Here is a 27,628-nt window from a genome sequence, read left to right as displayed (position 1 = left end):
TTACGTTTTTCCTCCTCCAATCCCGTTGCCATAATGACCAATCTCAGAGCATGTTGGGAATAGTTATTTCAAAGTGCTAAGACATGTTTTTGTTTTTTTGTTTTTTAAAAAGAAAAAAGTATTGCACTACTCATGAGGTCTTAACTGATGTACAGATGCATGCTTAAATGGCATAGTAACTGCAGCATGGGCTGCTCTAAGCAAGTGTGTGAGGATGCATGTGGGGGGCTTAGGAATACATTCCCACAATAACGAAAGCTCAATGGCCCATCTCACTATAAGCGAAGCTGCCATGACTCCATATTTAGCAGAAAGGGTCCTTCTGCTAAATATCAAGGGGGGAAAAACAAGAAAAAAAAAAAAAAAAAGGCACGATCATGGACTGAAATGAATGATGCCATTTGGGATTTGAGAGGATTCATTTTGGATGTGCTTTACTTATTTGGGCTGGAGGAGAATACATTGATGGAATGAAACTGCTTCTATCCTGACTGTGGTTTCACTTTGTGTTTGGTATGACACTCCTGAGACTATGCAAAAGTAGTTCGTACCATCCATTGCCGTTTTCACCTACGACGTCTGCAGCCAAATCGGTCATTAGTCGGTCTTCAGCCTGCTGGCTCCCAATTAGAAAGTCAGTGAAAAAGCATAATCAGTTTTCCCGCTGCATCTGCCTAAAGCACGCTCTGCATGCCTAAACCGCAGTTCCAGTGGTATAAGCACCCCCCCCCTCAGGTCTACACGTGAGAAAGGACAGTGGTGGAAAAATATCCCAATCTGACTCTCCCAAAGCTCAAACATTTATCACGACACACCGTTACTCAACATAGACACGCTTCCAAAGTGAACAGCCATGGTAATGGTTCAAGCAATTTTACCCCAATTTTTCCCAACCGCACTGAGAACAATTTGTCCAAGAACACATGAAACAAGATGGCAGCCACAGTTCCGTCTCATCCGAGGTGGCATTTATTATGGCAAAGAAACACTTATGAAACACTACAGCAGCAGTTAAGGAAAATGAAAGAGCAGTTTTTTGGACTGTGTGTCCATGTTAAAAGGTTCAATGGGATAAACTACTTTTGGGAAAAAAAAGAAAAAAAAAAGATCTTGGACCTGATCTCACGCATGTAACACCACTGTGCTGCGCTGAGCAGTTTCTCCACAATGACGTGCATTTTTGGAGACATGTTCAGCAAATAAACAAAAACGTCACATTGCCAGAAACGTCATCATTAAAAACACTATGTCAACAATCAAGCCTTTTATCATCACAGTCTTGGTCTGCCAAAAAGCTATGGCCTAGTTTTTATTTTTATCTTTTGTAAGGACAGCATCTGTGAGGAAGTTACAGTTCCTGGGCTAACTGATCACAAAACATGGCTTGGAGCTAACAGACTTGACTGCAGGAATCACAGGGCTCATGGACTGGTTTGGAAGGTCATGGCTGAAGCTCACTGATTGGCTGGGATGAGGCCCTGTCTTTGGGCGTGTTCCAAAATGGCATTGTAGCAGAAGTAGTACTGGTCTGGGGTTTGAATGCTGAAGGCCCTCTGTGTTCTCATGCGGTGCACTGTCTGGCACACGTTAAGTGAGCCTACGTCCTGTAGCTGGGACAGACAGATGTCCAGGGCACAGAAGGTACCTGCCAACAACAGCGGGTTAGTGGCAACACTTTAAGATTACAGACAATGAAACGCTATCATGTTGGTTAAAAGCCTTATTCTCATACAGTCTGATAAACATACTCATTCAGGAAAACAGAATATTCAGGTTACTCTTTGCAGGATGTTGCTGTACCAAAAAACCTCCTTGCGATTCTTTTGGCTGCTAGCAGATTGCTGCAGCGACTCAGTCTGCATCATCATGCAAACTTCTCTGAAAATACTTTGCAACTGCTTGCTCAGTGGTAAGAAATTTTGAAGCCATGCAACGCAAACTAGAAACAGAAGGTTTCCCATCAGAGTAAAAGTTGTGGTTTAGCATTGGAGTCAACACCTTTCAAAAGGCATGACTTATTTTGGAGACAAACCCTCTCTGTATGAGGGTCTGCAGACAGGTAGTCAAATCAGGGCCAACCGCAACAATCTGCTAGTTACCAAAGTAAGGAGAATTTTTGGTGCAGTACTCGCTGTGTGGCTAGTTCACATACTAACAGCCAGCAACCAGTCTCCAACCACTCAGGGAATATAGATTTTGTTTGCGCAACCTGTGGTTGGTGATGGGTTGCTAAGACTGTGTGACTGAGGCCTTAAAGCACAAGCACACCCATCGTGTTGGTCACTTTACATGCATCTATTCATGCAAGCCATGAAGATGCAGGTACCTGCTACAGTATTCTCACCACTAAAGCAATCTTGCATCTTTTCAAATGAAAAGATGCAAGATTTGTTGCTCCATCTAGCTCTGTATAATCTGTGAACGTGAGCTTCTGGATGACTAGATCATTAAAATAGTGGTAAAAACTGACAGGAACAACACTTGTGTTCATCCCAGCTGCAGCGACAGCAGACAACTTTGCTGTTGGGTGCAGTTTGTGAGGCACTGCACGGTGGGTATAAAACGGCCCGAAGCCCTAGAAGAAGGTTTTTATCCCTGCATCTCACCTGTTCTCCCAATCCCTGCACTACAGTGGACCACCATTGGCGGTCCCAGCGGGTGGCCTGTCCACTGAGATCCCAGAGCCTTGACCATTTTTCTCTGTTGTCTCTTCACAGCTCCCAGGAAGTCAATCAGAGTCACTGCTGAGGTGGGGACGCCATAGTCGGGCCAGCTGAGGTACTGGAAATGACTCACTTGTCTCTGTTCACATGTCTGAATACACGAATAAAATTTTACAGGTTATACGCTTTATGATAGAAAATATGTACGACAGAAAATGCATTCTGCTTGTTCAACTGAACCAGGGAGTGGAGTACTTTGAACATTTTAGGGAACGCAAAGAATATGATGAGGATATCAATCCCACTCTGTTACTGGTGCTTTTCAGGCAATGCCAGATATTTTTTGGCTGCAACATTAAGCAAAATGTTTTTTCTCACCTCAGTGTTGTGCAGTTCAAGAGTGGTGTGGTTGTAGTGGCTGTGGCGGTCCACCCTCTGGTTCACTACTGCTATGTGGCCATAGACCTCCTGTCCACCTTCCTCCAGAGGCCAGTACTGCCCACACTTTCTCCGACTGCCTTCGTCGGTCCTGCGACAGAGGGTCAGGACGTATTTGACAAAATTAACACAGATTCAACTTCTAAAAATCAAAACAGATACTTTTAGTTCATCAACTCCATTACCTGGTTGTCATGACAATAACAAGGACATTTTGTTCCCAAACCATCCTCCAGAAATCACCGTAGGTCCTGTCTAGTGGTCCTGCACAATACAAACACCAAAGTCGAAGACAATCAAAATTACAGTGAGTAAAAATAAATAAAATTAAAATCTGATCCCAGCGTAATGAGTCATACTCATTTAACTGCATGGAGTAGCTCCTTAATGAGATACATTAACCCACAATAAAGACAAACATTCAGCTCATTGTGTAAGACTGCCAAATAATTTTGATGGTCTTAGCAGTCGTTTCTGAATCATTGAATTACAGCAGTGAAATGTCTTCAGAAATCAGGATGACATGATCATTTCTGAAAATAAACAGATTAACTTTGGGCATTTATACAAGAACTGGTCTTCATACAGTCAGCAACTGTTAGTCCCAGAAGTGAGCAAAGGTTTTCCCAGCATTCTCAGAGGTGACGGCGTATTTATGGACACAAGCTTAAGTAAAATACTACAGAGGTCTTCAGGTGCACGGTCATTAGTGTTACTGTTCTTCCCACTGATCTTACAAATGTTCCTGGAAGCCTAGGGATTCCTGTAGTGAGAGAAGAAATGTTGCACTGCAAGTAAAGTTTTGTGCAAGGTTGGGTGTTGAGCGCGTTTTGGTACATGTTGCAAAACCATCAGAAACTGGTCGTATCAGTGCATGAGTGATTATTCTCACTCCCAGCTGTTCAAATACAATTCTACCTGAACTATAGTGTTAAAAAGAAATTAAGAAAGGAGGAACACACTGAAAACACATGAGATCTTAATGTGGGGAAAAAAAACAACAACAACTCTGTACTGTGTTAGGAATGAAAGGGTGCTACATCATTGGCTGAAAATGATAATCTACAGAGGGCTGAATTCTAAGAAACCCTGGAGAGAAAAAAAGAAAACAAAAAACCCCAAACGAAAAAAGTGATACAGTGTTGATACAGCAGCTCAAGAGTACTCAGTAGTTTGTATGGCCTCCATGTGATTCTATGCATGCCTGATGACATCAGGTACTCACCACCAAACCAGTCACGGTGAACGATATTACAGGCAGCACAACATTCTCCCATTCTCCACACCCTTTCATGTTTGTCACATGTGTTCAGGGTGAACATGCCTTGATCTGTAAAAAGCATGGAGTGTGATGGACCTGCCAATTCTGGTATTCTGTGGTAAATGCCAATCGGGTTCAACGGTGCTATGCACCTGTCAGGCTCTTATAGCGCCCTCATGATGTCTGTTTCTGATTGTTTGGTCAGACATGTTCACACCAGTGGCCTACGTGAGGTCATTTTTTAATCACCAAGGGGCAGATACCAGTTCTGATGGGTTAAAGGCCTTCTTCAGCCCTGTCCAGCTCTCCTAGAGTATCTAGCCGTCTCCTGGAATCATCTCCGTGCTATTGAGACTGTGCTGGGGGACACAAACCTTCTGGCAATGGCACACATTGATGTGGAATCCTGGAGGAGCTGGACTACCTGTGCAACCTCTGTAGGGTTCAGGTATCACCTCATGTTACCAGCAGAGACACTGACAATGCTTTGAGCAGTGTACATACCTCCTAGTAACATTTTTCTCCTTGTACTTGTAAGTGTTTATATAAAACCTTACTCCAGAAGAGTTCAATTAATCAGAAATCTGCAGTAACTTACTGTAGAGTAATTAGAAATACACCTTTGAAAGTATTAACTTCTGTTATTATAATATTTATTTTATTGGGCAACAAACTGTCCACCTCAGCTTACTGCCACTGTCCACCTATATGCTTCAGTTACATTTATTGCCATTTATGACACAGCAGTGGTAGTAACAGTGCCCACTTAGACTGATGACCAAATGTCCTCATTTAAAAAGGTTCCTTTGTAGTCACACACTTATTTGGCTGTAGGGTCCACTTAACATTACTGATGATATCAGTTTGGCTCATTAACAGGACTGCAGTGTTATGCCACTGGCATAACACTGCAAAACAGTCCTTTTAAATAAATTAACTTGTCGTACCTTGAGTACCAATGTAGGCATTCTTCTGTTTGTAGCCGTCCATGAAACTCGCATTGATGTAGTCTGATCTCTGTGAGAGCAACAAAACTCAGTCACAAAAGGTCAACAGAATGCCAAACACATCATGTCAGTTCAATTGTCGGAGCATTAGAGACTTTAGAGGAGAAAATCCAACAGTTTGGTTACACGTTTGCTTTATAAGCTAGTTGGTAGGTGTCGCGCTGAGTACTGGGAGTGCAGTAGCCAGTTAGAAGTTTTAAGCTTGACAGCTAAGAGTGACCACGAATGGAACTGATCAAATGAAATGCACATTTTTTAAAACAGCATTTACCTCATTCTTTCTGGGTTTCAAACGAACTCTCGTCTGATCAAGGCACAACACGTCGCCGTAGCGATTCTTCTCCTGATTGTAGGCTGCTCTGTAGACAAAACAAAAGTTTAATGCTGCCGCCCAATGCGGTTTACAATTACAATAACAGTCGACACACACTGAACTAAAGTTTTGCTTTTCTGGTCATGTGCTACTTAGTTACATGTGACATTGAAGTGAGGTCTATAATTTATAGAAGACTTGAAGAATTTATAGAAAACTAGAGGCTAAGTATGCAAAATGAGGAAAAAGATGCAGTCACCAAGCACAGCTATACATTCCACTTTATAAATGCCAATAAGGAACAAAACATTCTGAAAATATTAGAAAGGTCATCTATTGAAGTCGGGGTTAAAGGACATGCTGTGGAATAGATTACATTACAATGCTACTAATTTTTGTCCTTCCCAGAATGCACGCTGCACCTACAGCATAAAAAGATTACAGGTATTAATAAACTAATCTTTCTGGCAGCTCTGCTCAGCCAGACAGAATCAGATTTTAAAGTGAGCACTGAATGTGCGCCTGCTGCTCTAAACTCACTGTGCACAGTGGAAGGTTCCGGGTGGTGCTTCTTTGCGTAGCTCCTCGTACTCCTGATGGATGCCCGAGCGCTGTAGCCTGCCGAGGTGCGTCAGCAGCTCCTGCGGGCGCATGGACTCTGGTCCGGGGACGTGAATGGAGGCATCTTCAAAGGGGATGCCCACCAATTCATCCACAGGGTCTATTCTGCCATTCTGGCCCGCCAGTAGCTGCTGGTTCCAGCTGTACGCGTCCAGAGGTAGCAGGCCACCAAGGTGCTGAGGCAGACAGTCTCTGGGGAGGTGCTGGCGCAGCTCGGCCATTTTTACCATCTGAACCTGGAGTTAGGAGAGACATAGACTGAGATGGATTTGTTTTTACCCGCAAAGAAAACGGCATAAAAGGTAAAAGGCACTCTGCCCGTGAGTTTAACCTGTTAGCACTACCATATCTTGAAGGCAGACTACAATAACTGGATCTCTCTTTTGTGCACTTTACATAAATGTGAAAATGCTGCAGTCTTTCTACAGCTGGCATGCAAATACTTGTGTCATCTCACTCAGTTAGGAACCTGCGTATAGGGCTGGGTATCGTCACCGATTTCTAGAATCGATTCGATTCCGATTCACAAGGTCCTGAATCGATTCGATTCAATTCAATTTGAATCTGGGAAATTTTGCCTCAGACAGTCAGAAATATTATAATTCAGATCAGTACATTTACATATTTTTGTATCTATAAAAAGGAAGCTGACACTCGCAAGACTTTATCAAAGGTGTGAGCGTCACAGCAGATGCCTTTGTGTCAAAGTAGCTGAAGATAAAACAGAAAAAACATGAAGGTGATTTTCCTGGCCTGGGATTTTATTAAAATATTCTGCAGTACATCAAAAACGAAAGAAAACCATTAATCAACTTATGAACATTACCTCTGAAGTTACAGCGGTTTTATTAGAGACACAGCTGAGCGTTTTGCATTTTGTATAATTTTAAAAAGTTTTAATTTGTTCAGAAGCCTGTTGAACGGCAGAAATTAGGTTCTCTTTTCGGAAGTAAGTAAAAGGGGAAAAAAAACCCCAAACAAAAACATCAGCCGACAGCGCTGTAAATAACGGTTGTCTTGTGCGTAACAAACAAGTGAATAATGCAGAAAACAGATTTCGGGGATAGACGGGAAACTGTTCTTGAAGTACACTGAGAAAGAGAGAGAGAGAGCTGTGCATGAAGTGTGATTTTATTGTGGTGGAAGCAAAACAGCAAGAGTCAGAGGGAGTCCATGACGATGTTTATGTGAAGCTTAGTTTGGATCTTCTTTTGCTGCTGGTTCGGTCAATATTGTTTGGACAGAGATCAAACTAACAGCTTTAGAATCAGTGCAAAAAGGGCGTGAACACAAAGCACGGACTGACGAAACAGAATCAGCGAGCTGTCGGCTTTCAGCCCCGACCGTGTCCGTGCCGTCAGGTGAGAAAGGAGACATCTCACCGATTCTGATCCGCGGGTCCGCGCAGTGTGTTTACGTCTTTGTGCCGAAGCCGTGTACCTGCTCTCATTTACTGTTTTAAATGTTTGGTGGTTGTCAAAATTTTGTGATGTTTCACCAGAGATTCTGGCATTTTGGGCAAAATACATTTATATAAAAAAAACGATTCAGGATTTTAATGAATCTATATCACGTTATCCAAGCCAGAATCGATTTTAATCGATGAATCAATTATTAAAACCCACCCCTACCTGCGTATGTAAAATTGACTTCATGATATGGAACCAATTAAAAAAAGCAACAGGATACCATTTGTTTTAAGCCTGCTTTATCCTAAATATCAGTTTTTCTCCTACTCTTAGCATAAAAATAAATACATCCCGTGCACAGTGGCTCTTAAGAAATCCATGCTAATAAAATAATGACTGGTAATAATGTAGGAGGTATCCTGACTCCAGTGATTCAACATCTAAAGCATGTGTGAGGCAGGAGGATAAGCAGTTAAAGAATCTCATAATCACAGAGCACAGTTAGTACACCGAATCACTCACTGCCTGCCATTTGAGGGGGAAAAAAAGAAACAAAAAAACAACAAAAATAAAAAAACCACCAAAAAATGAAGCTTTTGCCTTCCCTTACTTAATAAATTATCATAAAAATGAAGCTGAAGAGCTACTTTGAGAAGTAGTCAAAACATTTACCCTCTCCCTCAGTTTCTCCTTGAGAAGCAGGCTGAGCAGATTGTAGGGCACTCGAAACCACACCGGGGCACCTACGATCAGCACCTTCTTCAGCCTGGCAGGGAATGCCCCCTGGTGGACAAAGATGGTAAATTACAGTAAACCAAATTCTTTGTTTAGAACTCACATTTTAAACTTCATGATTAATTTACAATATATTAATAAATATAAGGGGCAACCTCTCCTGTGTTTAGAGTGTAAACACAGGAGATAGATGCACAAGTACCATAAGATAAACTTGGCACTAGGTATTAAGTACACAGTATGTGTACTGTATGTGACTGAGGACAACAGCTGCTCCACAGAGATCAATATGTGGGCACAGAATACATCCCGCTGCTGCTGATGTGACCACATAATAGTCCGTGTTATTGACTCCAGCGGACATACTGCTACATGTTTAAAGTGTAACTCACTTAAATGCAGGCAATTGCAAAAATAAGTACCACTGCCACTGCATATGGATTAAGTAATACTTTAAAGGCTATCAACTCACACAGTGAGCCACTCATTTGCCTTTTTGGACAGTTACTTAAATCCTGGAAGACAAAACATCCATAAATAAATCAGATTACTACTTTCTAAGATGGAAATAAATGTGCAGTTAGCTGTTACTCTAGCCCTGGAAAGGAATGAAGACTTTCAGCTCCTTTAGATCAATGAAAGTACTGTTTACATCTGGTCCTGTGAATAATCCGAGCATGTGCATCTCATTTTTGATGTTTACAGCACCTATTCACTATACTGCACTGAAATCCCAAACCTTGAGCAAGTTGAGAATCTTCTTGCTGAGGTCCAGCTCAAAGTTTGTGTAGTTGGAGCCTGCCATGTCATAGATGAACACTAAGCCATTCCTCTGAGTCTCGAAGCTGTGACACAAAAACAAAAAGGAAAATAATCCGGTTTTTGATATCTTCATTAGGTCATTTAACTCATTCACTGCCATTGACGTCTATAGCCGTCAATTGCAGTGCATGAGTCAATGGGTTTAACTCATTCACTGCCAATGGCTGGCAGTGAATGAGTTAACTACTACCCGTGCTGTCAAGTGGAACTTATTCCCCACACGACAGATAAACGTCATTTTGGGGAAGACTTAAACAAGTTCCAGTAAGACTGTCTTTTCATGTACAAAATTTGAGTCATAGGATTCCTTCAAAGAAAAGAAACTTTCACTGAAATAAAGCGAGTGATGTGTTTAAGTAAGACGTTTAAAGGCTACAATGCCACACTATGCAGTATTTCAAGGAAAAACAAATACCCAGTACTTTACCCGACACTCTCACCAAAAATTAAAAACAAAATGTGACCGTTTTGTTGCAGCTTCATTCACTGAAATCCATGTTCCTCACCTTTCCACAGCCCGATCCAGGAGGTAGAAGAGGGCCTGAAGCACCACATGGTTGCCTGTCTTGTTGGGGTGATGCAGTTTGGCTGTGTACAAGGCGATGGAGGCCCCTGAAGGGTCTCGTACACTCTGAAAATACACAAGCACACAATACTGGCAGGTTATCATTCAGCAGAGCAAAAGCAGTTTGTCACAATTTTCCAGGCAACTGCTGCCCCCCCCCCCCACCCCCACCCTGTACTGAATTGGGGATTGTTTATTAGTACTGGGTTCATTCTGTATTGTTTATTGTGGAGTTATGAGCAAGGCGGCAGAAAATAAGCAAGATGGACACACACACATAGAAATACCAGCCTTATTCTGAATATCTTTATATCTAGCATTCAAGTGTCTCAAATGCATGAATTATGATGCCATTCTTAGAAACTGTGTGGTTTCCGAAGGAGTTTACTAGAGCTAAGTGTGACAACAACACCCAAACAGAAGTGCAAAAAGAAAGAATGGAAAAAGAAAAATGACCACAGGGGGGCACTTTGGTTCACATGCTGGCTGGTTGCCAGCTCAGAGAAAGGGCTGTCAACAGTTCAACAGAATGAACAATTGTTGTCATTACTGATGCCGCGGGTCTTGGATCTCTTCATTTTCTTCCTGGGGTAAAGACAGAATGCATTTTCTGAGCCAAAGCTGAACTGTGCTGAGAATGGGGGTGCCCGGGGAACCGAGGCTCTTCACTCGAGTGGAGCTGGTGACCAGAGATCCTCTGGAAAAAGCTCCTTTGTAAGTAAATAAGCCTGTATTCTCTGGCACGAGGGCTAAAAATACACCAGACAGGATGTGAAGCCCGCTGCCGAGGCTGGAGAACTCCGACGTCAGGCGAGAGGATGTGTAGCATCAATGCCGCTGTGGCACGTCAGCGGGGAAGGAAAAAAGGGAAATGCGGGAAAATGGGAATGTGTGTGTGCGCGTGTGATTGCATGTGTGTGCGGTGGAAGTCGGCATCTTTAACGGTCACAATTTGGCTGACAAAAGGCCAGGAAACACACTTGGAACGTCAACAAATAGCCTGCACCCCAAAAAGCACATCAGGATGAGGGCTTAGTTTTTGAACATTCAATCTAAGGAATGAAGTAAAGTCATTGTTATTGTTGTTAACGCAGCAGCATTAGAAGCCTGATGAAAAGACACACAAACACTAAACGTCACTGGAATCACTGGGATGAGGTACGTTGTAGAAATTGACTAAACATATACACGCACAATATTAATACACAACATTTCCACGTGGGCACGTTACACATTACACCTTGAATGAATCTAAAAATGTGGAGGATATTTCAGGAACGCACTTACCAACACAGTGAACTTTCCACTGAGCAGCTCGGACCGCAGAGGCTCCTCCTGAGGCTGAAGTCTGACAATTCCTTCTTTAAGACGCGTTTCCTGAAGAAAACAGATCACAGCAGGTGAAGGCAAGCTGTGGGGCAGCTCTAACAGGCCGTCACTTTGAGGTGAATTCCTTTCTGAACAATAGTGAATCACCTGCCTGGCTTTCCTGCCGGGAGGATTCCTCTCTGCTAGCCCCCCCTTCCACTTTCTGTGGAAAGTCTTAAACTTCAGCTTAGGCGTGTCTTTTCAATTATAGTTGATCTTACAGACTTTTTGTGAACAATATTAAACTAGAGATACTTTGAGTTCCCGCTGTTGAAATTGGCCAAATTAAAACGCCTCCTTTAGTTTTAAATGAAGCTTTTCTACAGATTGACGGGAACTGCTGCAGCTCACGATTTCTCTGCAACCCTTTTATTCCTTTTAAGACTGTAAGCACTCGGGTCTTAATGGTAACGGATGTACAGATTCAGACTTCACTAGACTGCCATTACTCCATGAAATACGTCAGAAGGAAACTGTAGAGTTACATATTAGAACACTCCCTTTCCACAAAAAGCATTCTTGGTTAAACCGTACAGCTTTCCTGAAGTGCTTACTTGCCACTCTAAAGATGATTGAAGATTTATTTATTTATAATTATTTATATAGCACCAACAACAACAGTTGCTTCATGGTCTTTATACTTTAAGGTAAACACTTTAATTATACAGAGAAAATCCCAACAATCAGACAAACCCCTATGAGCAAGCACTTGGCAACAGTGGGAAGGAAAAACTCCCTTTTAACAGAAGAAACCTCCAACAGAGACAGACTCAGGGAGGAGCGGCCATCTGCCACGACTTGATCCAGCTCCAACTATATAATTTATCAAAAGGGAACGTTTTAAAGCCTAATCTTAAAAGTAGAGAGAGTCTCTTCCCCAAATGGGTCTGAAATCTGCAGGCTCTGCATCCCAGTCTACTTTTAAATATTCCAGGGACCACAAGTAAACCTGCAGGGTGAGAATGAAGTGCTCTATCGGGGTGATATGGCGCTACGATGTCTTTAAGAGAATATCGTACCAATTTTGCACTCCGTCATATAACAATCTGTGGCCTCAGACCGTAAACACAGGGGGTGATCTGCGAGGCGATTTGTTTTTTTAAAACTGGATATTTGCAAGATGCTACATTTTCTATGACCCACAACTATTAAAGTTTATAGATAGTAACCCTGACAGCAAAAAGACTTCAGAAAATTTGTCGTGTCCCCATAATTAAACCCCGACTAATAACCCCCTGCATACTGCAATGCATTTCCTGTTTATTATTTAACATCATCACAGGGAAAAACATGTTTTTGTGCATTTTAAAACCTCACAGTAGCATCTCATTGTACAATAGGAAATGAACAAGTGGCAAATTGATCCTTGAGGTTTATCATTTGCCACTTTCGCGGCACTAAACCAGGTTCGATTCTTCATTTTATGGCAACACTTAAAGCCGACCTCTCATTTCCCTAACCCTCCAAACAAACAGCGCACTGGAAACTTTCCCTCCAAGCCCCCTCCCTTCCCCCATTCTCCTAACGAATGACTTGTCCCCAGCCTCGTCCTGGTGCTGACGCAGCATTAAGCTGTGTTAAATGAGCTGCAGCGTGGTAGGGGAGACTAATCCTTCTTAAAGTCACACCGAAGGCGGTCATGAGCGAGCCAGCTACTCACTGGTGAATGCTACCTTGATGACTGAAATGACTTTACAAGAAAAGGACGGTGCCACAAGTACAATCATTAAGAAGGTAGAATTTGTGTGAAACTTGCCTGGCAACTTTTTGTTTGTCGATTTGATAAATGCCATTCTGCATGTTCATATTTTGAGCAGTATTGACATTTAGAGGGTAAACCCCCCAAAAAACAAAACCTGCAGTAGGACCTGATGCCCTGAAAGTTTCACCTTTATCAGTTTCTGACTTGATAGTCATTTCACCAGATGTCCTTTCTGTGACACGTAGTGTCAGGTGAGTCCTCAGATTCACCTAATCCTTTTTTCATTTTGACTCTTTGGTGATCTCTCGATATCCCCGCACAAGAAGATTATACAGCCAGCATGCTACAGATATACAGTATGTTTTTAAACTTTTTTCACTGCATTTCTCCCCAGGGAGGTGGCTAAGAGCACAACAAGCAAACAGGAAGCAAAAAAAGAGAAGATCAGCCATGTCTATTTGACATGAATAGCTGTCATTTGCCTGTTATGCTTCAAAAAGGCTCCAAAATACAAAAGACAAGATCACCCCCACCCCCACAAAGTAAACTGAAAAAAAGTCACGTGCCATCTAGTTCACTTGACCTCTAACACAAAGTAGTTACATCCAGCACTATTTTTGTGTTAACATGGTTTAGCATGCACGCCCAACATGTGAAACTTCATGTTCCTCCTTTAGACAGACTTCATAACCTCAGCTGACCAAACCAGCCCCTATTTTGATTCGCAACAAGCTTTCTGGAAAGCTTGAAAAGCCTGAATACCGCTTCTTGAAATATCCCCCGATGTAAAATTAAAAAATAAAATAAGTGTTGGTGTGTGTGTCAGGCCCCGAGGTTTGTGATGCATCTGCTCAGGCCATCTCTTGCTTGGCAACAGCCTCTGAGGAAATATGCTCAATGAAAAAGGGCCTTGTGCTGCCATTTCTGGGCACAGTGAAGACACCCCACACTCGTCAACCAAGAGGGACGCTTGTTGTCAACTGCAGCAGATTTTATAAAAACTACACAGAAACCCAGAATATAGCACTAAGTGTACATTTTCTTTGGAACAAGTCAGTAAACTGTAGTTATACGTCAGAAGCAACGTGTTACAGATTCATAACAGTCTGCTGCTCTCAGTTAGAAATCTAAATTTAGAGCAGCTATTAACTGGAAACCATCTTTTCACCAAAACAACTGCTATAAGCTTGAGATGAGTCAGGGCTTCAATTTTTTTCCCTCCTTTAAAGGAGCTAAACCTAACCTAACGCAGGGGGCTTGTTTGGGTGCAGTTTGACCCTGGCTGACGGAGGCGCAGTGTCACATATCACATCATTGTCACTAAGGTGTTCTTTCACCTGCTTGTGACCTTAAGCAAAGCAGAGGAGCGGCCTTATAAAAACAGCACCCATCTGCACAGCCCACAGTGACAACACTAATCCAATCTCTGCCTTTAGCTGATCTCACCATTGTACCATAAGGATGTGTGCCCCCCCTTCAAATGTGGGATAAATTAGTTTCAGGATTTTTCTTTATTTTTTTTTTTAAAATATACCCACACTTTGAGATTTTGGAGTAGTCAAAGTGCGAATTAAAACTTGCCAACCACTTAAATTGTGTTTAGTTTGCCCGGCGTTTTCAGTTTCTCTTAGATTGAAAACTATTTTGTTCTAAACCTGAAAAAAAACTGAATCTGAAATTTATTTATAAAATTTCAGGTGAGATCTGGGGAAGTTTTTTTTGTTTGTTTTGGTTTTTAATATTGCTGGGAGGGAGAGAAAAATGGGAAAAGAAAAAAAAAAAAACCCACTTATACTGAATGTTATCTATTGCGTTTAAGTGTTTCGAGCTCTAGCCACTCCCGTGTGTGTGACACAGCAAACCCAGGTGAAATGAAAGATAACATTGTTCGGTTATGTAAATGAAATCAAAACCTTGCCAGGACAAAGCCAAGAACAGCCTTGTATCAATGCACCCGTTTAACAAGCTTAAACATACATGGCAGGTATGTTTTACACAACCGTAGCACTGTTGATACTGAACTGTATGTAGGACCTGTTTAAATACTATGTACTAAAAAACAAACAAAAAACCCTCCAAAACTTCCAGCTTCATATTCAGTGTATCCTCAGATTTAATGGGGACTTGTAAACTTAGCTGTAGGCTGAAATTACAGTAGACTCCTTCAACTGAAGGGGATGAATCCACAGCAGCAGAGGGAGGACAGAGGAAAGGGCTGATAATGACTGATGCCCTTACCCTGTAACTGTGGAACAGCTCGATGGCTCGGAGGACGTCAAACTTGCGAGCCATGAGGAACTTGACGGCCAATTCCCTGGACAGCGGAGACACTCCATGCTGACTGGTCCACTTGTTGATTTCCTCCAGAAACTGCCTGGTAGCCTGAAACACACACAGATGTTGTCAGAAAACTCTGCTGTCCCAAAATCTGAGGGTCAAGCAGGAAGGAAGTGAAACTGGGGGTTTGAACTTGATACATCCTCAAAGGAAGTGCTATCTACGGCCCCAGAGATTATTTGATGCAATGTTATGGCCTGCTGCAGTGGGGGATATGCTGCTGTATATCCTTGAGAATGAAGTAAAGAATGTAGCAACAAGCAGAAAGAAGATGAAGTAAACATTTACACCAAAATGAACACAAAAGTGGAGTGACACATGCAAATGGACACGTGTACATTACGGGGAGACATTTGTTGCTCGAAATAAAACTCGCAGCCTGAAGCATGAGCTGGGGAAGATAACCGAATCCTGCAAACTGGTGTTTATGACATGAAGCTGCTTTAATGACAAGGCTGCACAGACTTTTAATAGTACTTGGCAGTGAAATTACTTGTCTAGCTGTGGAGCACCAGCTTTTTTTTTTTTTATAAAAAAACAAAACAAAACAAAAAAGCCCACACAACACGGGTAAAGTCGTGTGTCCTGAGCTTGCTCGAACTGAAAGGTGTGTGTGCCTTGTTCCAAGAAATGGAACTGCGTGTCAGCATTATTCTTTCAAGAGAAGATGATTAATTGGCCATCAAACTCTGCATCTGAGGTGAAGATGATAATTGGTTTCTTAGGAAATCTGGCTGCAACTACAGGAAAGAATCTCTAATGGACCGAAACAGAATGGCAAGAAGCGTGAAAACAGCAACTGATGTTATGATTACTGGGGGTTATCTGGCATTAATGCCCAATATTTGCTCCCCTTTTGTGGTCTCTGCTAACAGTTAGGGAAACATCTGGCTCTTTAGCTCCCAAACACTCCATATTTTCACTAGCCTTTTGTTAACTTTGTCTATGTGCCACATGGTGCTGAGCAGGTACAGCCAGCTGAAAACTGCTGCAGCCAAAAATGACACCATGAGTGATGAAAATGAGCCAAAACACGAACGCTGCATGCGCCAACTCCATAAAGCTCTGCACAGCTGCAGGGAACTGCAAACTCACGGCACTCCTCTGTGGGATCGTCACATGTGATGCCTATAAATATGTTTTTATAACTTCCTTAAGTAACAAAGTTCTCTCCCTTTTAAAAAGTGTGCTTTCAGCATTGTGATACCTTTAATGTCTTGCTGGCTTCATGCTGCACTTGTAATTTAGATAAATGTGTTTAACTTCGAGGCCTTCAGCTCATCTTGGAAGTAACTTCTGCATTTAGCCTGCAGTCATTCAGGGGCTTCCTGCCTCTCCCCTCTTATTATATACACTCCCTCAGCCCCCCCCTCCCCTTCCAATCTCTGCGTTAGCGAGTCAGCACCAAGTGAATCCTTCAAAAAGACGACAGGAGGAGGCAATGAAAGCTCACGCTTTCAGAAAACACAGGGTTCCGCTTTTCTGCTCAGGCACGGCAGCAGTGGGGCACGCTCGGGAGACAGGAAGTCAAGTTCAGGGAATCCGCAGCTCTTCAGGAATACAGAACGATCCCTGATGAGCGCCGAGCCTGAAGACAGGATGCCACTGTCTCCCCTCGGCAGAGCTAGTGCTTTCAAAAGCAGGAGGGCCTGCAGCTTTTGCTCTGTTCAAGAGGCCTTAGCATGCAAGGGATGAGGGATGATTGCACCTGACAGGGCTGAGGCCTGTTGACATCCGATTCTCATGGGAAAAAAATGTGGAAGGGAAGCGGGGGAGGGTATAATGAGTTATGAGGTTTTCACTGTAGAGAAGATACAATGTGTCATAAAATGTGGGAATGGCCAACAGAGAAGAGCAAGGAAAATAAAAATCCTGGAATGAGCCATTAAGATACACCTGCTGCGATACTTCTGAATGTATGTACTTCATGGTACTTTCTTCTGAGCAGCTGGGGAAAAGCTGCCGACACAAAATTACTGCAAACTCATTAATGTGTCCTACACAGACATGCAAACAAAAAGGGGCCATTAAGGGTCCATTCCTCTAAATGTTTGCCCCGCCACATGCCTGCCTGGAATTCCTGCCACGGAAAAGTGACAACCGTGTCTGCAGATTTCTCTTGTGAATCCAGTATGCCAGATTCCAAACAACAGGGTTTAGAGAGATGGAAAACAAACAAACAAACAAACAAAAGAAATCTGTCCATTATTGGTCCAACAACCAGAAACAAGCGAAACCAATAAGGTCCTGTTTTGGACCACGGAGCTAGGTCCAGTTTACCCAGCGCCCTTTGCAGATCTGTGCGATACACAAGCAGTGGACTTCGGACTAGTTTGTTTTGTTAGATATACCTCCATTAAAATATATTGGAAATATTTGCAGGGAAAACTGTGATAAATCTACTCAGTGATAACAAGAAAAAAAAAAAAAAAAAAAAAAAAATCTAACATACATGCGATCCGCAAGTGGGCTTGACAAGCGAAGTCCTCAGTCAAAGCAAACGCATTTGACGCAACTCGCAACTTTAAAGAAAATGATCCAGATTCATAACATTTATTGGCTTCTTCCTCTGGCCGCCACCTCTCCAGCACATTTCATGACATTCAACGTGGGATGTTTCCTTTGCTTTGGCTCCGAGTACAGCTATTTCCTAATATTACAAAATTCTAGTCTACAAATCTAAAAGCACAACAGGTATTTAATATGGGCCTTGTGCTCTTTGTTGTTGCTGCAACGTTAAGCGTTTGCGCTCTTTTGTTGGCCAAAGACCGCTTCCTGTCAGGTTACCTTCAGGTACACTCAGGTTTCCAAAAACTTCAGCGGTCTGACAGCTGCTCATAGCCTTTTAAGGACAGCCTGCCAACTCCAGGTGGTGACCCTGTGTTCCAGTAGAAGCCAGTCTTGTTTGGCTTTTCTACACTGGGGCCATATCTGCCAAGAGTGGAATGTGAGGATGAACCAGTTTGTTTTCATGATAGCACACCGGATTGCTGTGGAAGACTCACTGCAGAGGAGTGACTTATTCAATTCCTGGAGGATGCATAAATATTTGGCTGACTTGCCCCACTTTTGAAATAACTGGAGATTTTCTTTTTCCTTGAAGTTCAATTACTTAAAAAAAACAAAACAAAACAAAAAAAAAAAACAAACAAAAAAAAAAACCACACCACTTGATTCGAGCTTATGTGTCCTGCCATAGCCAGAGGGATTTCTGTGAGCACAGAATGAGTTTGTATCTAGTCACAAGTCATCCTGACTGCAGAGAGAAACATTTTCTGGCCTGACGTTACATAATCCTGTTTTTGTTGTGAGTGTTGTTCGCTGGTTGTGGCGGACGATGACAGACAATAACTAATTGATCAGATTTGCTGTGGTTGCGACCTCCTGTGTTGGGAGTTAACTGATGAAGTTGTGATTGATTATTAGCGCTAAAAGCAAAGATCCAGTTGTACAAACATGTTACAACACCCCACCCTAAAGGGGTCACTGCTACAGGAAGATGTCTGCTATAGGGAGAAAGGGGCTATAATCAGCAGCAGTCAGGAGTTAACAGATTCAAGAAACTAATGAACTATGATATCACTTTCACACCTTTATAATGCTGCACTTTGCATTGTGGAAATCATTACTGATAGCAGCATACTGGCAATGCATTCATTTAGTCAGCATTTCCACTTTGACAACTGAAAGTTGATTAACACACATTATCCTCTACACTCCTATTTTCTGTGTGATCCAAATGTCATGCCACACGACTATTATTATAGTACATTCCCCTACATTCATTGACAACCTTTATTCTATGCTGCTTCAACCCACGTTCTTCTAAGACTAAGGCTCCTGCCACAACTGCCCACCATGCTACGAGCATGCATGTTGAAAAAGTAGTTCATCAATAATGACTAAATAATCTTGCAATTTGTCTCCAAGGAACAACGTCGTGGTAAGCTGCAATTACCATCCAATACTGCTATACTTTTTATGTCAAGGTAACTCCAGGGTGACTATTTTGAGCAACAATGTTGCCAATCAGTTATCGTGATTACTTTCTATTCATTTTTGTGAATAAAACATCCCAGTCACATCTTCCTTGTGTCTGAGTTAAGATCCATGTGCAAAGGTTTTGTTCTGTCCAGTCATCAGTAGAAAAACTGTATTTAGTAAACCAGGATCAAAAACTCTTAACTGGACAGAAAAACAAAGCACTGTTTGCATAAACTTTGCCTGATGAGGGTCTGAGGCCCAACATGTTATAAGTAAAACAAGTCAATTCTTTCTGTGCATGTTTACTTCAAATAAGCTTACAGTAAACAATAATATTTGCTCCATATTGATATAATGGCATCAGAAAGTTGCTGCAGATTTGTCGACTGCACGACCATTATGTGAAGGTGCTCTATTGGATTGAGATCTGGTGATTGTGGAGGTCACCTGAGTTCAGTCTCACATTCAAGATCCAAGTTTTGTGACATGCTCTGTTATCCTGCTGAAAGCAGCCATCAGGAGACGGGGATGGACATGGTCAGCAACAAAATCTAAGTAACTTCAGGTGTCTAAAGGATGCTCAGTTGCCATTAGGAGACCTAAGTGTGTCAGGAAAATATCCCTCACACTATTATACAACCAGCCTGAAACGATAATACAAGGGAGATGGCTCCATTTTTCCATATTCTTTATGCAAAATTTTTCCAATTTTTTTTTATTTTCTGATTTTGGTGAACAAGTATCATCTACTTCAAAGTTTAACATGTTGTGGGTTCAGAGATGCTGTTCTGCACACCATGGATGTAACAAGTGGTTATCAGACAAGCCAACTCACCCTCACCTCAAATTTCTTCTGTTGTCCAATTAGCCTCAATTTCCCCTTTCTTAACTGACAGTTGTGACACCCACGTGGTCCCCTGCCACTGTAGGCCATCTGCTCCAACGTTCAATATGTTGTGGCTTCGGAGATGCTCTTCTGCACACCTCTTGTTGTAACAAGTGGATATTGAGTCACTGTCGCCTTCCCATCAGCTTAATTTTTTCATACCAGTCTCTGTATCCCCCCCAACTTCTCTTCCGCATCCTGATGCTCACTTTGAACTGCAACAGGTTCTTATTGATCAGTTCTTCATGCCTAAAATGCACCGAGTTGCTGCTATATGGCTGATTAGAAACTCTCATTAACCAGCAGTTGAATGGTACATAATGAAGCACCTGATTAATGTGCAAACTGGAATTTTCACATGTACCACAATGCTTGGTTATAAGAACTGGTCCTGAATGTCTCAGTACTGACATCAATAATCAGTCCACTGTATTTATAATCCGAGAAGGATTCGTGGTGACTGTATCAGTGTGTCAGCTTATATTTTATGGAAGGATTACTGAAAACAGTGCTGCAGGGGTGTCTGCAGTGTCATGCTTACACTTTGATCTTAGGAAGAAGGCTGATGCATTTCTTCATCATCCCCCCCCCCCCCCCCGCCCGCCCGGGATTCATGGCTGCCCGTCACATGGTTTTTCCAGCATTTATTTGATTACAGATGCCATGCTAATCTATTTACAAATGTAGGACTGCTGTTGCCAAGCGCCTTCGATTCACTTCACTGAGTCCCATTTGGCACGAGTCAATACCAAAACAGGAAGTCAATAACGTCACTATCTCCCTATTCCCACTTTCCCTCACTCTGCTGCTTCCGGGGAGTAGACTCTACTCAACACACACACTCTGTAACTCATAAAGTCCCCCCACCCAGAGTCTAGTGGAAATACTTTTAACAGCTGCCTTTAGAATGAAGTACCACTACACCAGTGTATACTCCCAAGAGAACACACACACACACACACACACACACACACACACACACACACACACACACACACACACACACACACACACACACACACACACACACACACACACACACACACACACACACACACACACACACACACACACACACACACACACACACACACACACACACACACACACACACACACACACGGCTGCAGATGTAATGAGGGCGTCCGGTACCCTAGCAGGGGCCCTGGCTCACACAGGAAATGGAGCAGGCAGATAAGGAGCTTTCTGCTGGCCAGATGATGAGGACTCGGTGGAAAGAGAAAGCATGAGCATGACTGGCACCGAGAAGTAGTATATATGAGAAATCGAGCTTCTGCAAAGTCATAGTTATTCCACCACAGTAACTGCACTGCTCTGCTGACGCTGGATTTCGAAATAATTGGGTAAGCTTAACAGCGAGATAACTTCAACTGGTTATGTCTAAACCAGAAGCTGATGAAATCTTACATAATCTAATACGACAGCCATACATAAACCCCTACCTTCATGAATGAGTTAGACTGCTGTTGATTCAACTTGAATTTATTTTTAGAGGCAGCAGTCTGTGGTGCTTTTATTATTATTATTATTATTTTTTAAACTGAATTATATTGAGAAACGTCCTCTACTATCTCGAGTATCATCAGTGACATCAATGAGGTGGAAAAAATACCAGAAACTGTACGACAACCCATAGAGGATCAAACACTGATTTCTGAGAACAGATGGTTATGCTAACTTTACATTTAACACCCCCCCCCCACAAAAAAAAACAAAACAAAAGAAGCACAACTAATCTTTAAATGTAAATAAATGTGGAATGCATTTGTTTGCAAATCATATAAACTCTGTATTAGGGCTGGGCTATATCATACCGTTCACGGTAATACCGGTGTAATTTTGGGCAACGATAAGAAAATGAAATATCGCGATAGAATATGGGTAAAACGCGAATGCGCAGCCCTATGTTTACATACGCACATGGCGGCGACACAGAATGAGAAGAGCGAAAGTGGATCGTTGAATGAAACGGATGAACCAGAACTAGTTTGTAAAAATGCTGCAACTTCAGTGGTGTGGAACTGGTCTGGCTTTCATCCGTCAGATACACAACAAAGCACTATTTTTGGTAGAGCATGCTAGCAGGCCGTCGTTATTACCGTGTTGTTTGGAAAATACGGCACACTTAAAATCAATCCTTTGATTTTTCTGAAAATCGACAGTGCCCCTTATAATCCCGTGTGCCTTATGTATGAATTCTGGTTGTGTTTACTGACCTCGAAATGAAAATCTGTCAAATGTTTCAGTACGACTTTGCTAAGCTACGAACCCGCACCGCTTGATGGATTGTCGGAGCATTACGGCTATTGTAGCCAGGCGCCTCGCGGAGTCATATGTACTGTGCTTCAACATAATATTACCGTATTGTGTGTATAAGCTATTTTTAAGTTTTGTGGATATTATACATGGTTATGCTGAGGATATGTCGGCCAGTTTCCACTGTAAATGCCTTTTGGTTAAACTGTCAGCAAGGAATTTGCATTTGCACTGTTACGTTTTTATATAACTAATGCACATAAAAAACGGCTGCTTGTTTAAGTGAAAATACATTGATGGGTTTGTTGCACTAATAAAGTTGTGGAGTTGTAAAGTATTTTGTCTAGTGTCAATTATATCGTCAGTTATATCGTTATCGTAAATTTTCAAATGTATATCGTGATAAATATTTTTGGTCATATCGCCCTGCTCTACTCTGTATGTAATTGAGAAAAAACACAAAGGCAGTTTTGGGTCTTTGCATTTCATGATGCATGACCTATCTGGACTGCAGGCAGGCCACCTTAGCAGCTGGTCTTACTACTCAACCGTACTGCTACAATATGTGCAGAATGTGAATGACATTACAGTTCTTGAGTAAACAAAGCCGTCCCAGAAAGAAGGGAAAACCTGTGTGGCAGTAAATGCTTAAAAACCTGTTTATAACATTCATGTCGCCTTCACTGATCTCCAAGTTACCAATGTCAGTGGTCATTGCAGGCTGTATGTTGACAAATTATCCAGATAGCAGCATTGCAGCATCCATGACTTCCAAATCAAAATTCCAAGTTTTCATTCATCCACCACAGTTTTTCCACTTTGACTTCAGTCCATCTTTTATGAGCTGGGATCCTGAGAAGCTGATAGCATTTCTGGATCTCTCACATTGTGTTTTAACTCACATTTGTAAATGCAGTTTTTGGTACGTCTCCCATAGCCCACGCAGATTTTTTTTTTTTTTTAAACTCAGAAGAGCATTTGATTTTAAATGCAGAGCCGCCCCAGGGCCCAAAAAAGAAAAATCAGGGCCGATAAATATTGGTTTTTGGCCTCGTGTGCAGGGATTTCTCTGGATTCTCTGAATCTGTTAATGATACCATGTACTACAGATAATGAGAAGCCTAAACTTTTACTTTGAGAAACATCCTAGTTAAACTGTTGCCCATGCGGTCTTTTGCAGAGCGCTGAGCCTCTTCCCATCTTCTGACTGAAAAGCCTCACAGGGATGTTCTTTTTATACCCAATCATATTACAAACTAACCTAATTATTTCTGAGATGTTCTGCCAGAAACCTCCCTTCCTCCCCCCACAGTACACAGACTTTACAGTCTTTCGTGGCCCCAGTCTCAGTTTATCTGATCATTCATCTCGGTGCTATTTTCAATTACATTTCTATTTACATTTTTGCACACATGCTATTTTTCCTGAAAACAGCCAATACCGAATAGCACATCACAAACACTTTAGTTATCAAATCTGAGTCAGAGGCTCACTCATGTTGAGCAAACGTTTCAAAATAAGTTAAATAACAGTTTGCGAGGAGAAAGAAGAAACATGCACGACACTGGTTCAGTCTCTTAACCACATAGAGGAAGTCAACCAAATCCTCAAGCACTTAAAGCAACATTTTTCAATACGGAAAGTGGAAAATCCATTCTGCAAGCTAGAGCATATAGTCAGGACTGGATCATGTGACCCTGAATCCTCCCTTTGTTATGCTGCAATAGGTGTAGGCTGCTGGGGGATTCCCATGATGCATTGAGTATTTCTTCTTCAGTCACCTTTCTCCCACACCGTGTGTTAATAAACCTCTCTGCATTGAATCATTACTGTTATTAATCTCTGGCTCCCTTCCACAGCATGTATTTTGTCCCATCTTCCTCCCCTCACCCCAGCTGGTCGCGGCAGATAGCCTCCCTTCTCAGAGCCTGGTTCTGCTCGAGGTTTCTTCCTTCCCACTGTTACCAAAGGGCTTGCTCATAGGGAGTCATGACTGTTGTAGGGCTACCTTACAATATAAAGTATGCACACAAAGCTTCCATTAAATGCATGTAAAATTATCCATCCATTCTCTTTCACTTATACTTATTAGGGTTGTGGGGAGGCTGGAGTCTATCCCAACTGCCATAGGGCGAGAGGTGGGCTACACTTTGGACAGGTTGCGAGACGGTCACATGACTAACACAGACAGACAACCATTCAGACCTATGAGCAGTTAAGAATCACCACTTAACATAACCCCACTGACTGCATGTGTTTACAGTGTGGGAGGAAGCCAGAGTACCTGGAGAGAACCCACCTAGACACTGAGTGAGAAAAAAAAAATCATTATCAAAGAATATGGGCAAAACGGAAGCAACACTTCCTTTATAATTTTGTTGACCTTGACTACAGGTTCACTCTTGCCCGTTTGTTTTCCTCTCTCTGCCGTCTTCATTGTGCTCACTTCTGTTCTCTCCGACTTTGTGCTGTTACCCAAAAGTTCAACTGTAACAGCGAAGCAGAACTTACAAACCAATGAAAGGCATAAACTGCTCCTCATTTATAACAATATTCAGACTGACTACAGGCTGCTACTGGACGTAAACTTCCTTTCGACTTGCTCTCACCTGGATCAGGAGCTGTACTGCAGACAAACAATGAAGCGCAGAACCGGAATAGAAATCTTTAACAAACTAAAAAGTGCGCAAATAAAGTACATCAGCTCCTTTGCTGGTATATCACTAGTTGCCAGCAGACTAGTGGCTTGAAAAGCTAAAATTAGCAAATAATCTCTGGTGATTTAGGCTACATTAGCTAAGCTAATCACTGATTTGTGTCATGAAATTACCCCTGCATATTCTTTCTGGTGCAGCAACTCAAGTCTTATCTAGAGTATTAATGACAAACCACACTGCTGAAGAAGCAACTCCTCTGTGAGAGACTGAATCATCATAACACCAAGAACACTGGGCAGTTTTCTTTAGGGGTGGTGTGATGAAATTGAGGGACACTTGAGCACCCCTAAAAAGAGTCTGAACTCGCCTATGTAAGATACCGATACCAGCATCGGCATCGATACCATCGATATTTCGATCTGCCCACCTCTACCATTCATGCATAACTCTACTACTACACTCTGTTTTATAGCTAGGTCTGTAAAAGATTTCCATCCTCATATGATTAAATACTTGAAATCGCAGGAATATTCAACTCAAAAATCACAAGTCAAAAAAGAGCAAACAAGTAAATCTTTACACTTGAGGACCTGTTCAGACATTATCGCAAACAAACAAAAACAAAGGCTGGCTGCTTATCTGTCCATCATCTAAGGGATTTATCAAGAAAATCCTTCTGCTCCAATAATCAAGAGTCTCATCATTCCTAGAATAAACGCTCCGTTCTTCGGGCTCAGAGTTCTTGAAGCCTAGAATGAGCCAATAGGCCAATTCCTGTTCTTGGAATAGTTTTCTCAGAATTCTCCCACTTCTCACTACTTCCAAGCCTCGAAGTAGAAAAACAGGCCAATAATGTCGAAAACGATATGATAACTTAAAGCTGGTGTTTAAAAGTGTGGGGACAGAGTTGGCACGGCTATTTTTACTTAAAGCAAACAACAAAGTACTGAAATATTTGAGAGAAACGCACTTCCTCCATCCTTAACTTGGAAAGTGCGGCGATATGTGCGTTAAAATGTGCTCGGATGGCACGGCATGACTCTTTACGCTGAGCCAAGTTTCTACTGTGTACATTTTGTCAAAGACCGGCCAGCGTTTCCGACTCTCGCGGCCAAGCAGTTTCCCGTCAATACACCGTGTTTAACTACGACACACGAAACAAACATGCCCCCCTTCCCTTCCATTTTCTAGGGGGGCGATAAAGACAAGCTCGGCCTGTGCTGCAGCCCATCAGCTCAGCCGCTGACAGTGATGCAAAGAGAGCAGTAATGCGCCAGAAATCGATACAATATTTCCGCTCGGCATTCAGGACCGTTTCGGAGCACAGCCACCATTTGCGCACTCGCAGTACACAGGGCAAAAAAGCCTCCAGGTAGAGTCTCGAGACTGAAAGATTTTTATTTATTTATTTATTGTTAGCCAACATAACCCAGAAACGAAGAAGTGTAAAAGACACGGACTCTCAGGGCCTACCTGCTCTTCCTCCGCTGATAAAGTAGCTGCCATGATTCCCGTCAAATCTTTGACCACTTCTTTTTTTGTTTCCTTCCCGACACTGATCCGTTTCATACAGCAGAGGATGGCGGTGATGTCGGTGTGTCTGTCCCTCGTGTGAAAAAACGGGGTTTGGAGGAGGAGGAGGAGGTGGAAGAGGAGGGGGAGGGGGGGTTGTCCCTCTCGCTCACAAACTTGAAGGCATCTAAAAACGCCACAGTTTTCAGCCGAGTGTGTTTGCTTCTGATACCGCCTGCGATCGCGAAGCACGCGGGCCAATTAGCATAAATCTACCAGTCTACAAACTCGAGCGAGCCGCTGATGTGTCAGATTTCACCGAGAAGGAAATTAGAAATGGAAAAGGGAAGGAGGGGGGAAAAGCACGGCGCTCGGAACAGCCTAGACGAGGACTCGCTTCATTCAGCTCGGGTTCAGACCGTGTTCAGCACACGTCGGACTGCGGCTGCCCGCTGCCTCCTCCAAGCCATGTATCGCAAGTTTTGAAGCTGTGAACCTCGCCTTTATGCTGTGAGACGGTGACACGCGCACGACCCTGAGCACCGCGAGAGACAGCAGGCTTTTCTCTCTGCGTATTGCTGCGCCCCCCCCTAGTGGATAAGTCGAGAACATGACGAAAGCACACTGACCTCCGCCTTCATTCATAAAAATAGAAAACTAACAGGGGAAAAAACGTCACTCTTAGCATCGGTTAAACATAAAAGGATGCTTTGCTTGAAAAAGAACACGTGAAAAGTGCGTTCAGTGATATGCATTATTATAATATGTTTCCTGTAAGTACAAAATTTGAACTCTGTTAATCTCAATTTAGCTAATTAAGTGAGTAGTTTTGACTAGGGAGGCTATATTTCAAGTGAAATTTATAGTTTTTCAGCATTTATCCTAAAGCACCTGGAACGTTTTATTTTTATATTACTACTACTAATTCTAGCAAGTTTGAATGAACATTTAATGTTTACTAGAGTTGGGCGGATCAATCCAAATATTTATAGTATCAATAGCAATGCTGGCATTACTTTTTCTATCCTCTAAGTTGGGTATGGAGCCCACTGGTAAATTATTCTTTTGGAA

General features: G+C 42.4%; 1 protein-coding gene across 1 annotated transcript; it reads right to left on the bottom strand.

Annotated features, from left to right (window-relative positions):
• Positions 1-946: 946 nt before the first annotated feature.
• Positions 947-27,122, bottom strand: ptpn9a (protein tyrosine phosphatase non-receptor type 9a). The gene is made up of 13 exons (XM_012924414.4): positions 26,519-27,122; positions 15,143-15,286; positions 11,122-11,211; positions 9,776-9,900; positions 9,187-9,292; positions 8,385-8,495; positions 6,223-6,539; positions 5,641-5,728; positions 5,310-5,379; positions 3,287-3,365; positions 3,042-3,192; positions 2,607-2,814; positions 947-1,645 (listed from the first exon to the last, which is right to left on the bottom strand). Exons 1-13 carry the CDS (start codon positions 26,612-26,614, stop codon positions 1,455-1,457), a joined length of 1,776 nt encoding a protein of 591 aa, XP_012779868.1. The 5' UTR covers positions 26,615-27,122; the 3' UTR covers positions 947-1,454.
• Positions 27,123-27,628: the final 506 nt, after the last annotated feature.

This window comes from Maylandia zebra, linkage group LG7, assembly GCF_041146795.1.
Source record: "Maylandia zebra isolate NMK-2024a linkage group LG7, Mzebra_GT3a, whole genome shotgun sequence".
Classification (NCBI taxonomy): domain Eukaryota; kingdom Metazoa; phylum Chordata; class Actinopteri; order Cichliformes; family Cichlidae; genus Maylandia; species Maylandia zebra.
Note: the sequence above shows the minus strand (reverse complement) of the source record. Positions and strands in the feature narration are given on the sequence as shown.